The sequence below is a fragment of the Staurois parvus genome, unplaced genomic scaffold, assembly GCF_062004578.1.
Source record: "Staurois parvus isolate SC_StPar_1 unplaced genomic scaffold, SC_StPar_1.0 ptg000449l, whole genome shotgun sequence".
Classification (NCBI taxonomy): Eukaryota; Metazoa; Chordata; class Amphibia; order Anura; family Ranidae; genus Staurois; species Staurois parvus.
This window is the reverse complement of record NW_028318245.1, coordinates 7,203,506-7,223,366: the sequence shown is the minus strand read 5'-3', so window position 1 is coordinate 7,223,366 and position 19,861 is coordinate 7,203,506. Positions and strand designations below refer to the sequence as shown.

General features: G+C 45.8%; 2 protein-coding genes across 4 annotated transcripts in view; one reads left to right on the top strand and one right to left on the bottom strand.

The window, feature by feature from the left end:
- Positions 1–10,974, bottom strand: part of LOC149453514 (uncharacterized) — a 36,210-nt gene extending 25,236 nt beyond the window's left edge. The window contains exons 1-2 of the mRNA XM_089688654.1: positions 10,772–10,974; positions 80–218 (exon numbers count right to left, since the gene is read on the bottom strand). Coding sequence (XP_089544780.1) covers positions 80–160 — 81 coding nt within the window. The 5' untranslated portion in view covers positions 161–218; positions 10,772–10,974. The remainder of the gene's footprint in view (positions 1–79; positions 219–10,771) is intronic.
- Positions 10,975–11,074: 100 nt separating this feature from the next.
- LOC149453513 (uncharacterized) lies at positions 11,075–19,432 on the top strand. 3 transcript variants are annotated; one of them, XM_089688370.1, is made up of 8 exons: positions 11,075–11,223; positions 11,311–11,480; positions 11,732–11,839; positions 13,347–13,529; positions 13,615–13,738; positions 13,848–14,047; positions 14,152–14,248; positions 16,226–19,432. In XM_089688370.1, the coding sequence occupies exons 3-8, from the start codon at positions 11,747–11,749 to the stop codon at positions 17,545–17,547; spliced, it is 2,019 nt and encodes a 672-aa protein (XP_089544496.1). In that variant the 5' UTR covers positions 11,075–11,223; positions 11,311–11,480; positions 11,732–11,746; the 3' UTR covers positions 17,548–19,432. The 3 variants fall into 3 exon arrangements, with proteins under 3 accessions (XP_089544496.1, XP_089544497.1, XP_089544495.1); XM_089688371.1 differs by lacking the exon at positions 11,075–11,223 and having other exon boundaries at positions 11,234–11,480; positions 16,229–19,432; XM_089688369.1 differs by lacking the exon at positions 11,075–11,223 and having other exon boundaries at positions 11,234–11,480.
- Positions 19,433–19,861: the final 429 nt, after the last annotated feature.

The window sequence follows — 19,861 nt, the reverse complement described above, 5'->3', positions numbered from 1 at the left end:
CCTCACCACTCCGGCCAGGTCTGTGTTTTATTAATAGAGGTGAGAGTGATGTCATGTGACCTCCCAGAATCCTCCTCACCTCTCCGGTCAGCAGGTACATGATTTCTAGGGTAAGGTTTAATATCTGCTCAGTCATGTCACTCTCCTCTTCAGTCATCATGGGAAACCCGAAAAAGTGTGCCTAATCCCAAGGGAAGTAATTCCTTTCAAAACGATCTCTGCAGGTAAAGATAAAAATCAAAGCAATTATACCAACAATGTTCCGGTCCTGATACAAATACATGATCTTCTGGACCATTCAGATACAATAAAGATGCTGGACAGATAAAACCCACCCGAAGGGCTCTCATGGACTGGACACCATAATTGCTACACCCATTGACCTCAACTATTTAATAAAAAATCCAAAAATGGCGGAACATATTTTTATCATGGAGTCTCATATCAATATGGTGATTACAAAGACGGCTATGTGCAATATACGATCCTTCCCAACATATACTTTTCTGGGGCAAATCAATTAGTGAACTGAATAAGAATTGCAACCACGTTGATTAATGTTGATCACTTCAGCTCCCATCATGACCAGGTCATTTTTTTGCTATTCAGCACTGCTGTACTTTAATATAATTTTTTTCACACAAATAGAGCTTTCTTTTGGTGGTATTTGAACGCCACTGGGGTTTTTATTTTTTATTACATAAATGAAAAAGGACCTAAAATTTTGACAAAAAAAACATATTTTTTACTTTCTGCTATAAAACATATTCAATAAAAAATAATAAAAAAAATCTTCATACATTTAGGCCATAATGTATTCTGCTACATGTGTTTGATAAAAAAATCCCAATAAGTGTATATTGATTGGTTTGTGTGAAAGTTCTAGTTTCTACAAACTATGGGATATATACTGACTTATAGAAGGACTGTGATAGTGTGGCGGGCAATCTGACACTGACTGGCCTAAAATTTTGAAAAAAAAAAATTTTTTACTTTCTGCTATAAAACAGATTTAATAAATAATTATTTAAAAAAATTCTTAATAAATTTATGTCATAATGTATTCTACTACATGTGTTTGGTAAAAAAAAATCCCAGTAAGTGGATATTGATTCGTTTGTGTGAAGGTTCTAGCATCTACAAACTATGGGATATATACTGGGACTTATAGAGGGACTGTGATAGTGTGGCAGGCAATCTGACACTAACTGGCCTAAAATTTTGAAAAAAAAATATTTTTTACTTTCTGCTATAAAACAGATTTAATAAAAAATTATTTAAAAAAATTCTTAATAAATTTAGGTCATAATGTATTCTGCTACATGTGTTTGGTAAAAAAAAAATCCCAATAAGTGGATATTGATTAGTTTGTGTGAAAGTTCTAGCATATACAAACTATGGGATATATACTGGGACTTATAGAGGGACTGTGATAGTGTGGCGGGCAATCTGACACTAACTGGCCTAAAGTTTTGAAAAAAATATATTTTTTACTTTCTGCTATAAAACATATTCAAGGGAGTGCGCATGCGCGGCCGCCGGGATCGGATGTCCCGGCGATAGCTCCGCACACCTCCGGCGCCGATAACAGCCCATATAAGGGCATAGTGCACACTAGCTCCCGGCCCCCCCCCCCCCGGACCTGGAGCTTACGGGGCACAAGATACAAATCTTTGCTGATGTCTCTCCGGCCACTAGCCAGAAGCGGCGATCCCTCAAGCCACTACTCTCTCACTTAGTTCAGAAGGGCATTAGATATCGTTGGGCCTACCCTTTTCGCCTGCAGTTCACTCTTAATGGGTTTTCTACGTTCCAGGTTGGCGAGGAGTTGCTGCTTCAGCTGGGTGTTATCTCTCGCAGTCCGGCATTCCATTCCCCTACGGGATCAGCTTCTCGACTTCTGCTGCTCCAGCCATTGTGGGCTACGCCAAACTTTAAGAAGAAGGGGTCACGGAATACACCTGGGAAGATCTCTTGAACTCCTGTGTCCTTTTGGGGACTTTTCACTGTAATGTTTTGATTGGTGGTGGCCTCTCTGTGGCTCCTGCTAGCGTTGGCGGGGGGGGGGTTGTGGGGGGAGTTGTGGGGGCGGGACCTGGGGATTACTTTACATCTGTTTGCTGAATGCCATTTCAGAAGGTTCAATTGTTTTGTTTTGTTCTTGTATTTTTTTGCACTAAACTTTCGATTTATTGCTGATGGGTTTCTGCTACTGTCGGTGCCAGAGAGTGTCTTTGCGCTCTCACTGACTGGAAGACTATTCCCCGAGATCGCTTCTCTGGGCAGATCCATTCCACTACAGGGCTATTGCTCTGTATTTCCTGGTGCATAGTCTGAACTATTTATATAGTAATGTTTCGTGTACCACGGTTACTTGACATGCGGACTTTTGTGTTCCGAATGTCTTATCCTTTCTCTTTCCTTTTTCTCCAATTTTTCCTTCTTTGTCTTTTTTTGTTTTCCTCTGGGGTCAGCTGGCAACATTTAGGGACTCTTAGGAACATTTTCACTCTTCAGGAACGTAGGGTCTCCATCCTGCTTAGCTCCTTAATTATTTATAATGTCTTCCCTAGAGGGGGTATTCGTCTAATTTCTCACAATGTTCAGGGGCTTAATTCCCCCTCTAAACGCATACAGGCTTTTAGTTTGTACCACTCTCTTGGGGCAGATATAGTTGCCTTACAGGAGACGCATTTTCCCCCCTCCTTCTCTCCGCGCTATATCCATAAAGATTACCCTGTCTGCTTTTTTGCTAATGCTACAGAGAAAAAACGGGGGAGGCCCTTTGCTTTTCTCGCCGACTGTCCTTTACTGAATCCAAAATTATGCGGGACAGGGAGGGGCGATATCTTCTGGTGAAAGGCCACTTGGGAGGACACCTAATCACTTTTCTAATTTATTATACTCCAAATACCAATCAGGTGGAATTTTTTCAGTCCCTGCTAAGCACCCTGGTCGGGGAATTTGAGGGTGATGTTATTCTGGCTGGTGACTCCAATCTAGCACTGGACCAGACTCTGGATCATTCCCAAACCGTCACGCTGCAGCCTCCTTCTAGACAGAGCCGTAAGTTAGCCCAACTATTATATCGCTATGACTTTATTGATGCATGGAGAGAGGCTAATCCTACTTCTCGAGACTACTCCCACTACTCCAGGGCTCATAACAGTTATTCCCATATTGATCATATATTTCTTCAGACACATTCACTCCCCAGACTTCTTACTGCTAAAATTTTCTCCACGCCCTGGTCTGACCATAACCCAGTTTCTATAACCTTGTCGTCCAGCACACCTGGTAGGACGGCTTTTCACTGGCGTCCTAATGACTCTATTTTGGGTAACCCCTCTCATTGTCGGGAAATCTCCTCACATTTACAAGCATTCTTTGACTTCAATAAAGCAAAGGACACGGACCAGGCGATTAATTGGGCATCTCATAAGGCCTCGGTCAGGGGGTGTATTATTTAACTTTCTTCTCGTCTTAAAAAAGCATGAAATGACCTACTTACCTTTAATACTCAGTTATACACTGACCTGGTTGCTCAACATAAGCAAAATCCCAGTCCTGATTTGTTACGTAAACTTGACCAGGCCCGACTGGAACTTAATTTGTGTCTTACTACCATTGCTGACAAACAACTTCGTTGGTCTAAGCATAAATTCTTTACTTGGAGGGACAGACCTGGTACTTTGTTAGCACGCAAGCTGACTCCCAGACATTCCCAGACGGCTTTCCCCAAACTCAGATTGGATAACGGTTCGTTATCCCAGGACCCTAGTAAGATCCTCCACAAATTTCATTCTTTCTACTCTAAACTTTATAGCTCGCCCAAAGGGGGTTCTTCTTCGTCTCTTGACACTTTTTTGGGGTCTGTTTCGCTTCCCCCCTCTCCAGGAGACCCATAGGGAGATGATGGAACGGCCTATTTCATGTGAAGAAATCGGGAACGCGGTGAAATCTCTTGCCTCTCATAAGGCCCCAGGACCGGATGGTCTTCCCAATAATTATTATAAAGCTTTCCCTGATATTTTGATGCCCCATATGGCCCTCTACTTTAACTATTTGCGGGACGGGGGAATGTTACTCCCAGATGAAAATAAAGCATTCATCAGTGTCATCCCCAAGCCTCTCAAAGACGCCGCTATGGTTTCCAATTACCGGCCTATTTTCTTAAATAATTGCAATTTAAAGATGCTTACTAAAATACTGGCCCTACGTCTCCATAAATTTTTGGCCCTATATATTCACGATGACCAGTCAGGATTCATAAGCGGTCGACAAACATGGGACCAAATTCGACGGACTATAACTTTGCTGTCAGCGGTGCAGTCCATTTGGGACAGGTCTTCACAGAGGGAAATTGTACTACTGTCACTGGATATTCAGAAAGCATTCGACAGTCTGTCTTGGGACTGTTTCAGATGTTAGACAAATTCGGGTTTGGCCCTCATTTTACGACGCTGTTACGGGCCCTATATTCTACTCCGTCTGCTCAAGTTTCTATTCGTGGATATAAATCAGCCCCTTTTTCGATAGAACGAGGGACTAGACAGGGATGTCCTCTTTCTCCATTGCTCTTTGCTTTGGCAATGGAACCACTTGCGATTCTATTCGTGCTGATCCCACTATCTCGTGCGTCTACTGTGGTCAACGGGATCATAAATGCGCCTTATTTGCCGATGATGTTCTAATGTATGTTTCTAATCCTCGAACGTCTCTGCCTGGTTTCTTCCACTTGTTTCATCGGTTTTCTGAGGCCTCTGGTCTTACTCTTAACTCGTCTAAAACGGTTGCCTTGAATATCTCGTTACCCGATTCGGAGAAAATTTTGATTTTCAGTGGGCCCCTGGCTCTCTTCCCTATCTAGGGATTCACGTCATGAAATCTATATCGACGTTATACAAGACCAACTATCTCCCGCTTTTCAAACGACTTAAAAATAACTTACTAGACTGGCAGGATCTTTCACTTTCCTGGTTCGGTAGAATTCATTCTATTAAAATGACCTTTTTACCGAGATCATTGTACTATTTCAGGATGCTGTCAATCATGGTCCCCAAACGGAACTGTTATTACTACAAGCAGCGGTCTCTAGATTTATATGGAGGGGAAAACGCCCTAGGATTAACAAGTCCACCTTATTCTCCCTGAAGAGGCATGGCGGTTTGGGACTCCCTAATCTCCTGGCATATTTTCAGGCGGCCCAAATATCACAGTTATCGTGTACTACGGCCAGGGGATATGTCCCCCAGTGGGTCGGGATTAAGGCTCTTTCGTGCCTTCTATACGCTGTGGGTACTCTCATGTGGCTTCCTGGTGGATTGCATCCTCCTATTTTGTGACCTACTCTATCCTATTCGTTATCGGTGTGGGATAGATGGCGAGCTCTCAAAACTTTCTCCTCTCCACATACCCCATTAGCCCCAGTGTTTGGTAATCCTGAGTTTGCCCCGGGTCTATCTCCATCGGTGTTCCAGTGGTGGATTAATAAGGGTCTGTTACGTATCAGAGACTATTTAGATGAGTTTAGTCCTCGGTCACTTGAACATTTTTTGATGACATATCAGATGCCTCCCAGAGAAATATTTCGTTATCACCAACTTCGCTCTTTTATCATTAGCAAACTTAGATTACTCAGAGAACCCTGTGCGCTTACTTCCCTCGAGGTCTCCTGTGGAGCAGGTGGGATGATGCGAGGTCGTTTATCCTTTATTTATGCTTCCATTGTTGATCCTCTCGCTAAATTGTCCTACATGATGTCACAAGTTAGCTTGCAGCCTCTGGTGTGTTTACACTTACCTCCATGCTGCTCTGGATTCCTTCACATGTGGTGTTCTGTGCTCACCTGTGGGCGTCGTCTGCTATTCCCTGGGTTTTATGTCCTTTCCTTCCATCACTTCCTGTCCCACCTCCTTGTCTGCCTGCCTATTTAAGATGTGCTCAGACTGGGCCACATTGCCTGAGCAACGGTTGTTGTTGGAGCTCCCCTGTGTTCTACTGAGTATCCGTTAGTATATCTGTGTACCGACCCCGGCTTCGTCCCTGACATCCCTCCTGTATTGTCTGCCTGTGTACCGACCCCGGCTTTGTTCCTGACATCGCTAGTTTTCCACCTGTCCTGACCTCGGCTTTCCAACTGGATCTCCTGTGTCTACGCTTGGTGTACCCTGTTCCCTCTAGCTGTCTCCTCTACCTCAGCTGGGTGTACCTGGGGGCTGCAACCTGGTTCCAGCTTGCTCCAAGTCCATCCCCACCATCAGGGGCCCTGGTGAACAAGCAGGCTGGGGCTTAGATTCCGCGCCCTGGGGAACCCCAAGCTGTGGTTTTATAGAGCTCACTACCATAGACGTGACATATGACCCAATGGGGGGGGGGATTTAAATAGTTCATTAGATTTAGATACATGGCGGAATGCGTTTCATACTTTATCAAAGATCTCGATTAATACTGATCTTGTTGAATCCAATTATAAAACGCTACTTCGCTGGTATTTGGTTCCTACTCGCTTGGTCAAAATGTACCCCTCAGTATCATCTAGCTGTTTCCGACGCTGTGGTCAAGAAGGTACTATGTTCCACGTTTGGTGGAAATGTCCAGTTGTGAGTAGGATCTGGATCCGCATATTTCATTTTATATATTCGGTAACAGGAGTTAATATCTGTAGATCACTGGAAGTGGCCTTGTTTCATATACTTCCCACTGACGTTCCCAAAAAATCGACTAAACTAATTTTATACCTCTTACTGGCAGCTCGCATTACCATAGCTAGAAGTTGGAAACAATCTGTGATCCCGTTGGACAGGGTGAAACATAAACTTAATTGGATAATGGTAAACGATAAACTTACAAGTATTGTCAATGACAATGTGTCCAGATTTGAGGGGACTTGGGAGCCTTGGATTAGTTACATTTTTGTATCGTGAGAGTCTTACAGCTGACCCCCACCCCCCTATTTTTTTCCTTTTTCTTAGGAGCTGTTTCCTCTTTCTTTTCTCTCTTCTCTCTTTTTCTACTTTATCCGCTGCATTGTTTTTGTTACATTTGGTTTATTCCTACAGTTTAGTCTCTGTTTATTGATTGATGAAACCTGTACGTCTTGATGGTAATGGCACTCCTGTGTGTATCCTTATTGCCATTGTTAGTCAAATTTTTTTGCGTGCCTATATTGATTGGTTTGTGTGAAACTGGCCTAAAATTTTGAAAAAAATATTTTTTTTTGCTTTCTGCTATAAAACATATTTAATAAAAAATTATTTAAAAAAATGTCTTAATAAATTTAGGCCATAATGTATTCTGCTACATGCGTTTGGTAAAAAAAAAATCGCAATAAGTGTATATTGATTGGTTTGTGTGAAAGTTCTAGCATCTACAAACTATGGGATATATACTGGGACATATAGAGGGATTGTGATAGTGTGGCGAGCAATCTGACACTAACTGGCCTAAAGTTTTGAAAAAAATATATTTTTGTACTTTCTGCTATAAAACATATTTAATAAAAAGTAATAAGACAAAATTTCTTCATAAATTTAGGCCATAATGTATTCTGCTACGTGTTTTGTACAAACAAACAAAACAAATCCCAATAAGTGTATGGTTTGTGTGAAACTGGCCTAACAGTTTAAAAAAATATATTTTTTTTACTTTCTGCTATAAAACATATTCAATAAAAAATAATGAAAACAAAATCTTCATAAATTTAGGCCATAATGTATTCTGCTACATGTGTTCGGTAAAAAAAAAAAATCCCAATAAGTGTATATTGATTGGTTTGTGTGAAAGTTCTAGCATCTACAAACTATGGGATATATACTGGGACATATAGAGGGACTGTGATAGTGTGGCGAGCAATCTGACACTAACTGGCCTAAAGTTTTGAAAAAAATATATTTTTGTACTTTCTGCTTTAAAACATATTTAATAAAAAATAATATAAAAAAACGTAATAAATTTAGGCCATAATGTATTCTGCTACATGTGTTTAATAAAAAAAAAAATCCCAATAAGTGTATATTGATTGGTTTGTGTGAAAGTTCTAGCATCTACAAACTATGGGATATATACTGAGACTTATAGAGGGACTGTGATAGTGTGATGGGCAATCTGACACTAACTGGCACTGAACTAGCTGACACTGACATCACCAGTGCAACTAATACAGTGATCAGTGCTAATAATTTACATTGTCACTGTAGTAATGAAACTGGCTTAGAAAGGGTTAACATTTAGGGGCAAGCAAAGTGTTAACTGTGTGCCTAACAATGTTTATAGTGTGATGTTTTACTAAGCAATGTGCCGGTTTTTACTCCCTGCTTTGCAGGAAGGAAAAAAAAATGGTACATTGCTGATGTTTGTAGAGAACCCTGTGTTTTTCACCAACACAGAGCTCTCTTTTGGAATTCAGCCAATCAGCGGGTCACGGCCATAAACCATTGGTCGGGGCCCGCTGTTCAGCTTGTGCTGTAGCGAATAACAGCACAGCCGGGGCGGCAGGCGCAAGCGTGCCGCTAACCCAGAAATGCTGAATCTTGTACATGTACAGTGCGCGGTCCGCAAGCGGTTAAGAGGAATTTTCAACTGTACCCCAAGAGATTGACAGGTAGGTACACCCCAAGCTGGATTGTCCTCAATTCAGATACTCACCTGCCTAGGGGATCCAGTGTTGTCTTGCTGTGATCCTCTGCACCAGTGTCCCATGCTGTCATCCTTGTTCTTGTTGTTCCTGCACCCCTACGAATCTGGCGAAGCTGCATGCATTCCCAGCCGACGCAATCCATGGCACCATAGCACCATGTGGATTGGTGAGGTCGGGTTTTAAAAATCAAGCATGTACTACTTTTTGTGTGGCAGCCCATTGAAATTAAGTTGTCTTGTCTCCAAATATCACCCAAACCGTACTCTCCCACGACCTCCTGCTCTCTAGCCCCCTTGTCTCCTCTTCCAGGACTTCTCCAGAGCCTCCCCCATCCTCTGGAACTCTCTACCCCAATCTATCAGACCTACTCTGCCCACTTTTAGGCGATCTCTGAAAACCTCTCTAATCAGGGAAGCCTATCCTGCCCTCAGCTAATAACGGAATCTTCTATTCCTCTTATCAGTTATTACCTTTTGTACCACCAGCCCCGCCCTCTTAGATTGTAAGCTCCAGGATCAGGGCCCTACTAACCCTCTTGTATTGAACCGTATGGTTGCTGTATTGTCTCCCTTTATATTGTAAAGCGCTGAGCAAACTGTTGGCGCCGTAAATCCTGTATAATAATAATAGTTGATAGAATTAAACATATATTTATTAGTCGTGTTAATAAAACTGATTTCAAACAATAAAAAGATATGCCATAAATCAAAGGCTAATCAACACAAAGGGCACAGTACGGGGGGGGGGGGGCGACTTTGAGGGCACAGTACAGGGGGAGTCAGGAGGGCACAGTACAGGGGGAGTCAGGAGGGCACAGTACAGGGGGGATCAGGAGGGCACAGTACAGGAGGAATCAGGAGGGCACAGTACAGGGGGAGTCAGGAGGGCACAGTACAGGAGGAGTCAGGAGGGCACAGTACAGGAGGAATCAGGAGGGCACAGTACAGGAGGAGTCAGGAGGGCACAGTACAGGGGGAGTCAGGAGGGCACAGTACAGGAGTACAGGGGGAGTCAGGAGGGCACAGTACTGGGGGAGTCAGGAGGGCACAGTACAGGAAGAGTCAGGAGGGCACAGTACAGGGGGAGTCAGGAGGGCACAGTACAGGGGGAGTCAGGAGGGCACAGTACAGGAGTACAGGGGGAGTCAGGAGGGCACAGTACAGGAAGAGTCAGGAGGGCACATTACTGGGGGAGTCAGGAGGGCACAGTACTGGGGGAGTAAGGAGGGCACAGTACTGGGGGAGTCAGGAGGGCACAGTACTGGGGGAGTCAGGAGGGCACAGTACAGGGGGAGTCAGGAGGGCACAGTACAGGAAGAGTCAGGAGGGCACAGTACAGGGGGAGTCAGGAGGGCACAGTACAGGAGTACAGGGGGAGTCAGGAGGGCACAGTACAGGAAGAGTCAGGAGGGCACATTACTGGGGGAGTCAGGAGGGCACAGTACTGGGGGAGTAAGGAGGGCACAGTACTGGGGGAGTCAGGAGGGCACAGTACTGGGGGAGTCAGGAGGGCACAGTACAGGGGGAGTCAGGAGGGCACAGTACAGGGGGAGTCAGGAGGGCACAGTACAGGAAGAGTCAGGAGGGCACAGTACTGGGGGAGTCAGGAGGGCACAGTACAGGGGGGCACAGTACTGGGGGAGTCAGGAGGGCACAGTACAGGAGTACAGGGGGAGTCAGGAGGGCACAGTACAGGAAGAGTCAGGAGGGCACAGTACTGGGGGAGTCAGGAGGGCACAGTACAAGGGGAGTCAGGAGGGCACAGTACAAATTCTGAGATGCTGACCAGGCCATCCCGGGACAGCTTGGTAAAAAATTGTGACTGTCCTGGCAAATACGGGACAGTTGGCAGGCATTAAGAATATACGCTATATAAATCCTGTATAATATGGTTGCGTGAACAAACCCTAAAAAAAGGTACTATCAAAAAAAAAAATATATATCTTCAATAATGAGGCAGGAAGGCGAAGGAGTAACTTGATGGAAAGTGGGCGAACAGGGCGAAGGAAGGAGATAGATAAACACCATCCATGCGTGTGCCAGTAGTCAACATGGACTTGACAGCTTTTCATAATAATAATAGTAGAAACACCAATAATAATACAATACATCTGACTATTTTTTTTTTTTTTACCTCTTAAAGGAAACAGTCCTATGAGTTGTAGTACAGCAGCCAGGGCAGGGAATTCTGGGAATTGTAGTCCTGCTGGCAAAACAGGGGGTCCCAGAAGTCCTGGGTCACACAGGGTCACCTCCTTTAATAGATTTGGCAACAGCTATGGATCAAGATGAGAGCTCGAGGAAGGCGAGTTTGTTTTCATCCTAAAATAAAGATGAGGACCACAACAAAATGGCTGCACTAAGGACATGTGTGTCATGATCTTCTAACCACTACTTTTGGTGTTGCCTGGAAGACATCAGACCCTCCATATAGGATCAGCAAGCGTAAAGGATCATGGCTATTGGCTGTGAGAAGGATATGTAAAGAATTTTAGTATAGGGATACGTGAAAAAAAGAGGACAGGAAGTCATCTGGATTGCATGGAAAGGAAGTTCCGGGTTAGAGGTCAACAGAAAGAAGCCAAGGTAATCATTGATGGTACTGGCTGGATACAATTTCTTCTGTCCCATCCTCCACTTCAATTTTTCCCCCCCTTTTGGTTCTGTTTATAGGTACAAACCGCAAAAAAACCCCTTGAACCAACTCTACGTCATCGTAGCATGGAGCGCCATTGTAAAGTCCGATGAGCGACCAGAAGATGTTACATGTATGTAATACTGAAGACACAATCAGGTCTCGCTTCCAGACACGTCTAGCTCCTCATGGTGTGAACTGATGTACGGTAAGAACACGAATGCGATGTGTGGGGTGGTCTTGGATGGATGGACCATGATCTCCTGATCTAAATACTATCATTTCATACACAGTTGGCTTCAAACTGAGCAACCAATCATTGCTTGCATAATCACTTACAGCCTGATTTATGATTTCAGGGGGTGTGCATTGGTCAATGGCGACTTAATATTATAATAATTGGGTTTTTTTGTTTAAAATAATTCTGTGTATAATATATTTTCCATTCTCTGTCTTCAGGAGCCTTACTGTGTGATGGTAGACCCCAGGATGGATAAGGACCAGAGTCACGTGTCAGAAAGTATATTACAGCTCACCCTGGAGATCATCTACCTGCTGACTGGAGAGGTGAGGAGGATTCTGGGAGGTCACATGACATCACTCTCATCTCTATTAATAAAACACAGACCTGACCGGGGAGGTGAGGAGGATTCTGGGAGGTCACATGACATCACTCTCATCTCTATTAATAAAACACAGACCTGACCGGAGAGGTGAGGAGGATTCTGGGAGGTCACGTGACATCACTCTCGTCTCTATTAATAAAACACAGACCTGACCGGAGAGGTGAGGAGGATTTTGGGAGGTCACGTGACATCACTCTCGTCTCTATTAATAAAACACAGACCTGACCGAAGAGGTGAGGAGGATTCTGGGAGGTCACATGACATCACTTATAGTTATAAAAGACCTAATGTAATCGGATTAAGGAGAGTTTTAAGGAGAAGTGATCCAAATTACTGTGTTATATTCAGGGCTATTTTTGTTGAAGAATAGGCACAGGAACTCATGGACCCCCAATTCCCCCCTCTTGCTCCCCGCTCCCTGCCCGCAGGGAAATAAAGAATTGTGCCGCGTCATATGGTGGGTATGGCCGAACTGAACAGTGGGAAAAAACAGGAGTGTATCACACACAGTGTGTAGAGTTCAGGAGTGCATTATGTGTAGGTGTGCATTGCATGCAGGGTACAATGTTCAGAAGTATCCAGGCTTCAGGAGTGCATCACACACGGGGCACAGGGTTCAGGAGTGCCCTACGTACAGAGTGCAGGGTTCAGGCGCGCCCTACGTACAGAGTGCAGGGTTCAGGCGCGCCCTACGTACAGAGTGCAGGGTTCAGGCTCGCCCTACGTACAGAGTGCAGGGTTCAGGCGCGCCCTACGTACAGAGTGCAGGGTTCAGGCGCGCCCTACGTACAGAGTGCAGGGTTCAGGCGCGCCCTACGTACAGAGTGCAGGGTACAGGCGCGCCCTACGTACAGAGTGCAGGGTACAGGCGCGCCCTACGTACAGAGTGCAGGGTTCAGGCGCGCCCTACGTACAGAGTGCAGGGTTCAGGCGCGCCCTACGTACAGAGTGCAGGGTTCAGGCGCGCCCTACGTACAGAGTGCAGGTTTCAGGAACGCACTACGTACAGATTGTAGGGTTCTGGAGCTCATTACGTACAGAATGCAGGGTTCAGGAGCGCACTACATACAGTGTTCAGGAGTGCGCAAAGCAAAGTGTGCAGGGTTCACCCACTCCCAAAACTCCTTACTTCTTCATCCCCCATCCACATCTCACTTTTGCACCCTTCCTCAGCTCTGACCTCTTCACCCCCCCCCCCTCCCCCCAATCTTTCACCTCTGCACACTACCCCTCTCCACTGCCATAATCTCTTCCCCCCCAGATCTCCACCATCTTCCACATGCTTGGCTCTAGCACTTCTCACACCCGTGGCTTGTTTTTTCCCCATACAGTGCACCCCATACAGGAGAGGTGCACAGTGTTTAGGTGGAGGTGGCGTTCTGCCATGGTCTGGCTGAAAAAAAATCCCTGGTTATTTTTACCATTGTATGTTCCTTTGACTTGTGCAGCATTATGGACCTTTGAAGAAGATTCGTGATCATATGACCCTCCGCAGCAGTCCCTCTGTATCAAGAAGCTGGAGCAAGAGCAAGGACCCCGTCATGGAGCCTCCACCTCCTTCCCTGACACTGGAAAAAAACAACAAGATTCGAGAGGTCACCAAAAAGATCATTGATCTGCTGACAGGAGAGGTGAGTGATGCTTGAATTCTGGGACATTCTCGAGTAACAGACAAGGGATGTGTCTGGATGGTGACTGTATCATTGTGTGTGTCAGGTTCCTATAAGGTGTCAGGATGTCACTGTCTATTTCTCCATGGAGGAGTGGGAGTATCTAGAAGGACACAAGGACCTCTACAAGGACGTCATGATGGAGAAGCGGCCGCCCCTCACATCACCTGGTAAGAGGAGACTTTATTGTAAAGGAGAGAGCAGTACGGAGGGTCCACCTAGATCCCCCATCATCTGATAAACACATAGAAACAATGTCAGTATGTGTGTTTCCTACAGATGGATCCAGTAATGGGAACCCACCAGAGAGATGTCCCCGTCCTCTGTATTCCCAGGATTCCACACAGGAAGGTCACACCATCCCTCACCATCATCAGGTAGATGGATCCAGTAATGGGAACCCACCAGAGAGATGTCCCCGTCCTCTGTATTCCCGGGATTCCACACAGAAAGATCTCACCATCCCCCACCATCATCAGGTAGGTGGAATTGAGGAATCGGCCAAATACCGAAGTGACCCAACAATGCTGGTTTTGTGTTGGGTTACTAATTTAATTACAAAGTTGTTTTGTGGATTTTTTAGGGTGAAACCCAGACTACAAAGAAAGCTGTTAATGAAGTTGAGACGGATAATGATGACCCATCTTTGGAGGAGGAAATTGCCTCAGAGATTAGCATAGGTGAGTGATACATGTTGGAGAAATATTTATTTGGTTTCCCTTTTATTTTGTGCTTTAATCTCTTACCTATACATTGTCATACCTAAATTTAAAAACACATTTTTAGCCAATAGAAGAGAAAATTCCTTCACCGCTATCATATATCAAGATCCTCAAAGTAGGGGTGGTGAGACTTTTAGTGTTCTCTGCTACAGAAGGGTGTATAAGCAGGTTGAAATTCTGGGAAAACTGCTGCCCCACCTGGGAGAGAAAGAGTGAACCTGTTTCCCGCGGTTTTTGCTGAGCTCTGCCTCTCTCCCTGTGCTGATTTTTATTTCTCTTTAATCCACGGAAGTTCGCAAAACTAAAAACCAGATAATTCTACAAAAAAGGTGCAAGTGCAAAAACACCAACACAAAAAAGTGCACTTAGGGTGTGCCTTTAGTCCACCCCCTAAAGCGGTAGGACCTCTACACTGATTCCCCCAGGGCGCAAGGTTCCTGACAGGGACAAAGGTTTCCAGCTTGGTCCACCTAGCCAAAAGGCCTGCCGGACCCCTTTCCTTGTGATCACCCAAAGCCGACCACCAAGTACTTGGTCAAGGGGCTCTCCCGAAGAGACACCCCTCCCAAGGATCAGGGGAGGAAGGAAACTGAGGGCCACACGTCCCCCCTAGACATCAGGGCATGCCCGAGGACCCACACCCTCCATCCAGTGAGGAAAGCAACACACTCTCCCTGTACTGATGTTAAAAGGGGGGAGGGCTCTGCCCAGATTCAGACAGTCTGCATGGGAAGGAAAGACACAGACAAACCACAGCATGTAATCCCAAGCAGCTTAGAGAGAAGAGGGAGCAGTTCCACCTTGGAGAGCAAGCCTGCCTGCTGTCACATCCACCATGTAGAGGGATTGCTGGGACTTGCAGTCTGCCCTAACGATAGTAGCTCTGGATATTGCCAATGTGGACTTTTGCCTGAGCAGGTATGCTGGGGCAGCCACAAGCAGCCTGGGATCAGTCTGTCATAAGTGTGTACCTGTGATAAGTGGGACAGCTTCTTACAGCATGGGAGTTGTTGTCGGCACTCTGCCCGTGAGCGGTCCATCTCCCATAGCAATCGGAACAGATCTGCACTGCAGAAGTCCCCGGCCTGTGCAGAGGTACTTGGCGCCCAGCAGGTTGATGCACAGCACATATGTATTTCATGCTAGGTGCTTGGCGGGGCCCCATTCCAGTAGTGGTAGTGAGGTACGCTGGACAGGTGAAGTGGGCATAAGGTCATCGTGTCCCTAAATACAACAGTGACAGAGAAGGTGTTCATTGACATGGGGATGAGAGATTTAACTGGAGTACAGTTTATTGGTCAAGTGCACAATAAGGTATTGCCATCTCTAATGTTAGAGGTCCTCCTTAAGCTTGAGTTAGCCCTGAAAGCAACTGCCTTGTCCTGGGGCATTGATGAGCACGGCACAGTAAAGGTACCACATGTGCAAGGCAGTAACTCTGTTCAAGAACCAACCTGGGGTAGGCCCCTCTATGAGGCCTGTACTTGGCACCCAGCGAGGAGAGAGGCATGGAGGAAGTGCCACCCATCTACCCTTGCTTACAGGTAAGATGACCAAAAATGGACTGTAGGCAAGAGTAACTGTAGAACTGGTCACCATACTCATTAGACTCAATGGAGTTGAATTATTACAACTGGAGATTGCAAAATCTGGTGCAGCTCTGCATGGAAACCAATCAGCTTCCATTTTTTTTCCAAAGTTTAATGGAACAAACTGAAATTAGAAGCTGATGGCTACCATGCAGAGCTGCACCAGATTTTGCACTGTCCAATTTTAGTAAATCTACCCCATTATCTCTGGTTGTAATTACGTGAATTACTGGTAGAGCAATAAAATGGAGGACATGATCTGACTGGTACTGCTTAGGAAATGCAAAACTTTGATGGACTTTAACTTTTTTTTAGCTTGACTGGGTCCCTGTGCTTTTTTTCCTAGAAGATGGACATGTCATTTCGCCTTCAGACTTTGAGGCAGAAATAGAGGACGTCAGAAGAGAAGGAAACCCCAGTACTACAAATACCCACCAAGGACATGATGGGGTGAATAGATCCTCAGATATCTCTGACCTTGAGGAACCCCTTCCTGGTACTCTTACAAAACCTAGCCATGGACCTAGTGGTGGTGAAATATTCCCTTGTTATGAATGTGGAATGTGTTTTCCTCAGAAGGCAGAACTTGACCTCCACCAAATGGTTCACTCCACCAAGAAGCCATTTCAGTGCACCGAGTGCGGGAAATGTTTTGGCTATAGATCGCTACTGGCTACCCATCAGAGGATCCACACGGGAGAACGCCCCTTCGCCTGTCCGATTTGCGATAAACGCTTCGCACAGAAAATTACTCTTGAAAACCACCAGCGAACCCACACGGGAGAAAAGCCCTATGAATGTGCTCAGTGCCAGAAATGTTTTAGAAGCCAACCGGTTTTGATTGCGCACCAGAAAAAACATAAAAAAACAAAGCGCAGAAAACCTCTTACCCACAAAACAGGTCTGGCAAACCACCAAAGAGAGGGCCCATATTTGCGCTCCAGACGCGGGCAACATGTGATGGATACGCCACCTTTGACAGAACGTGAGAAAGCCCTGGAAAGGCTTCTGGAATGCAGTGAATGCGGCAAGCAATTCAGTCATCGGTCCGCACTGATTGTGCATCTCCGAGTTCACACGGGAGAGAAGCCATTCACCTGCTCTGATTGCGGGAAACAGTTTGCGCAGAAGGTGGGTCTTCTTGTGCACCAAAAGACCCACACAGGCGAGTGTCCCTTTACCTGTCCAGACTGTGGGAAGGGTTTTATACAAAAAGTCGGGCTGGTCAAACACCAGAGAGTACACAAAAACCTGAAACCATTTTGGTGCGGTGAGTGCGGAAGAGGATTCCAAAATCCCGCAGCTCTGGCCAAGCATCAAGAGACGCATTCTGGCAAAAAGGCTTCATGGTGCTTGGATTGTGTCAAATGTTTCAGGGACCCGTTGGCTCTGGTCAAGCATCAGGAGAGTCACAGAGAAGAGAAGCCCATCGAGTGCATGGAGTGTGGGAAAATTTTCCGGTTCAGGTCGATGCTTGTCACCCATCAAAGGATTCATACTTTTGAGCGGCCCTTTTCCTGCACCGATTGTGGGAAGACATTTCTGCAAAAGGGGGCATTGCTGACACACCAACGGGTTCACACGGGAGAAAAACCATTTCGATGTTCAGAGTGTGGCAAGCAGTTTACACAGAAAGTACATCTAGTTAAACACCAGAAGCTTCATTAATAGGAATAGTAAAATGGGCAATTCAGTGGGCTTCAAGGAACTTCACCCATGACATGTAGAGGGATGACCGTTGCTGCTCAATGTAAAAATGTTCAACATGGGGAAGAACCAGAACATCGTTTAGAAAGATACTGACTATTTATCCATAGGTCAAGAGCCTAGAGTGACCTGATCCTTAGTATAGAGAGTTATTCATGGCTGGTCCTTTATATTAGTGGTGGTCAACTTTCTACTTCCAGACCCTGACATCATCAAAGGGCCACACACAGAGCCGTGGATAAGGGCGTGCCACCAGTCCTCCTATACAGGGCCCAGGCAGCTGGGTCAACTTTCTACGTGAGGACCCTGACATCATCAAAGGGCCACAAACAGAGCCGTGGATAAGGGCGCGCCACCAGTCCTCCTATACGGGGCCCAGGCAGCTTGGTCAACTTTCTACGTGAGGACCCTGACATCATCAAAGGGCCACACACAGGGCCGTGGATAAGGGGGTGCCACCAGTCCTCCTATACGGGGGCCCAGACAGCTGGGTCAACTTTCTACGTGCAGACCCTGACATCATCAAAGGGCCACACACAGGGCCATGAATAAGGGGGTGCCACCAGTCCTCCTATACGGGGCCCAGACAGCTGGGTCAACTTTCTATGTGAAGACCCTGACATTATCAAAGGGCCACACACAGGGCCGTGGATAAGGGGGTACCATCAGTCCTCCTATATGGGGCCCAGGCAGCTGGGTCAACTTTCTACGTGCAGACCCTGACATCATCAAGGGGCCACACACAGGGTCATGGATAAGGGGGTATCACCAGTCCTCCTATATGGGGCCTAGGCAGCTGGGTGAATCGGATGTGGGCAGGGACTGTGACCGCCATAGGAGTGGGGCAATCTCTGGAACCGATCCCCTGTATGGCTCTCTCTGCAGCAGCTGAATGCTCGCTTCTTCTTTCCCTCCCGCTGGCTTTCAGCTGCTGCAGAGAGAGCCATACAGAGCCCTTTTGGTCTGGTATGGATTTTGAGGGGAACCCCCACCCCAAAATGCTGTGGGGGTCCCCCCCAAAATCCATACCAGACCCTTATCTGAGCATGCAGCACAGCAGGTCAGGAAAGGGGGGAAGATGAGCAAGCTTCCCCTCCCCTTCTTGAACCTTACCAGGCCACATGCTCTCAAAATCTGGGGGTGCTTTGGGGCAGGGGGGCTGCCCTCCTCAAAGCACATCATCCCCATGTTGATAGGGACAAGGGCCTCTTCCCCACAACCCTGGCCGGTGGTTGTGGGGGTCTGCAGGCGGGGGGCTTATTGGAATTTGGAAGCCCCCTTAAACAAGGGGGCCCCCAGATCCCGCCCCTCCCCCTCATGTGAATGAGTTTGGGGTAACGCTGCTCATTCACAAAAAAAAAAATGTAGTAAAAAATTACAGGAGACAGTCTTTGACAATTCCTTTATTAAATACAAAAATAAAAAAAAAATTCCCCCGAAGTAGATCCAATCATGATACCCGCCACCACCGCCACCCCAAAAAAAAGAAAAACCCTGCTCCGCTCTCGATGCTGGCTCCCGCCGTCTGATAGCTGCGCCAGCCTGACTGTTCTTAAATATCTAAGGGGTGGGGTCACCCGGTGACATCAGCATATGCTATGATTGGCCAAAGCAAACTTACGTTCGACTCAAACATCAAACCCAACTTTACTCTCCAGCATGACTTGAGAAAGTGCCAAAATGGCAGTAGTTTCCACTTACCTTCCATACTTCGTTTCTATTGATTGTATGCGTTTACTGTCCTTTTGTTTGGTTCTTGGTAGAAATATGTTGGCATTTGTTTAAATTTTTAATGACTTTTAAAGATTTTGACTATTTTATTACTTAATAAAAACATGTAAATTAATGTAGTCTGTGTGCTTTATATAATTTTACCAAGCAGCACTTCTCGAACTTTAAAGCAGTTCCTCACCCATAGTTCTGTTTTAAGTTGACAACAGATGGGCTGAAAAATGGGTGAGAAGGGCAAAGCTGGGGTTTTTGCCAGTGTACGTTGGAAGAGCCTTGAAATTAAAGAACATAAACTTGCTGAAAAATATTTTTGGTGGGAAAGGTAGTCATTCTTTCCTATGCTGAAATTTGGTTTTGCTCCAAACCGCGCTTCCTGGAAATGATGGCTCTGTAAAAATGGATGAAGGTGACTAGATAAACTATACATCGATCAGCCATGACTTTATGACACCCACTTATTGAGTAGATCCCCTTTTTGTCACCCAAACATCCTGACCCATCGATTCATAGATGGCTCTAGACCTTTGAAGGTATGATGTGGTAT

What these genes read in the sequence shown, in the direction of transcription:
- LOC149453513 (XM_089688370.1), top strand. Translation starts at nt 11,747, where the DNA reads ATGGTAGACCCCAGGATGGATAAGGACCAGAGTCACGTGTCAGAAAGT. An exon ending in TCTACCTGCTGACTGGAGAG is followed by an intron (nt 11,840 to 13,346) that starts GTGAGGAGGATT and finishes TGACTTGTGCAG; the next exon opens with CATTATGGACCTTTGAAGAA. An exon ending in TTGATCTGCTGACAGGAGAG is followed by an intron (nt 13,530 to 13,614) that starts GTGAGTGATGCT and finishes TGTGTGTGTCAG; the next exon opens with GTTCCTATAAGGTGTCAGGA.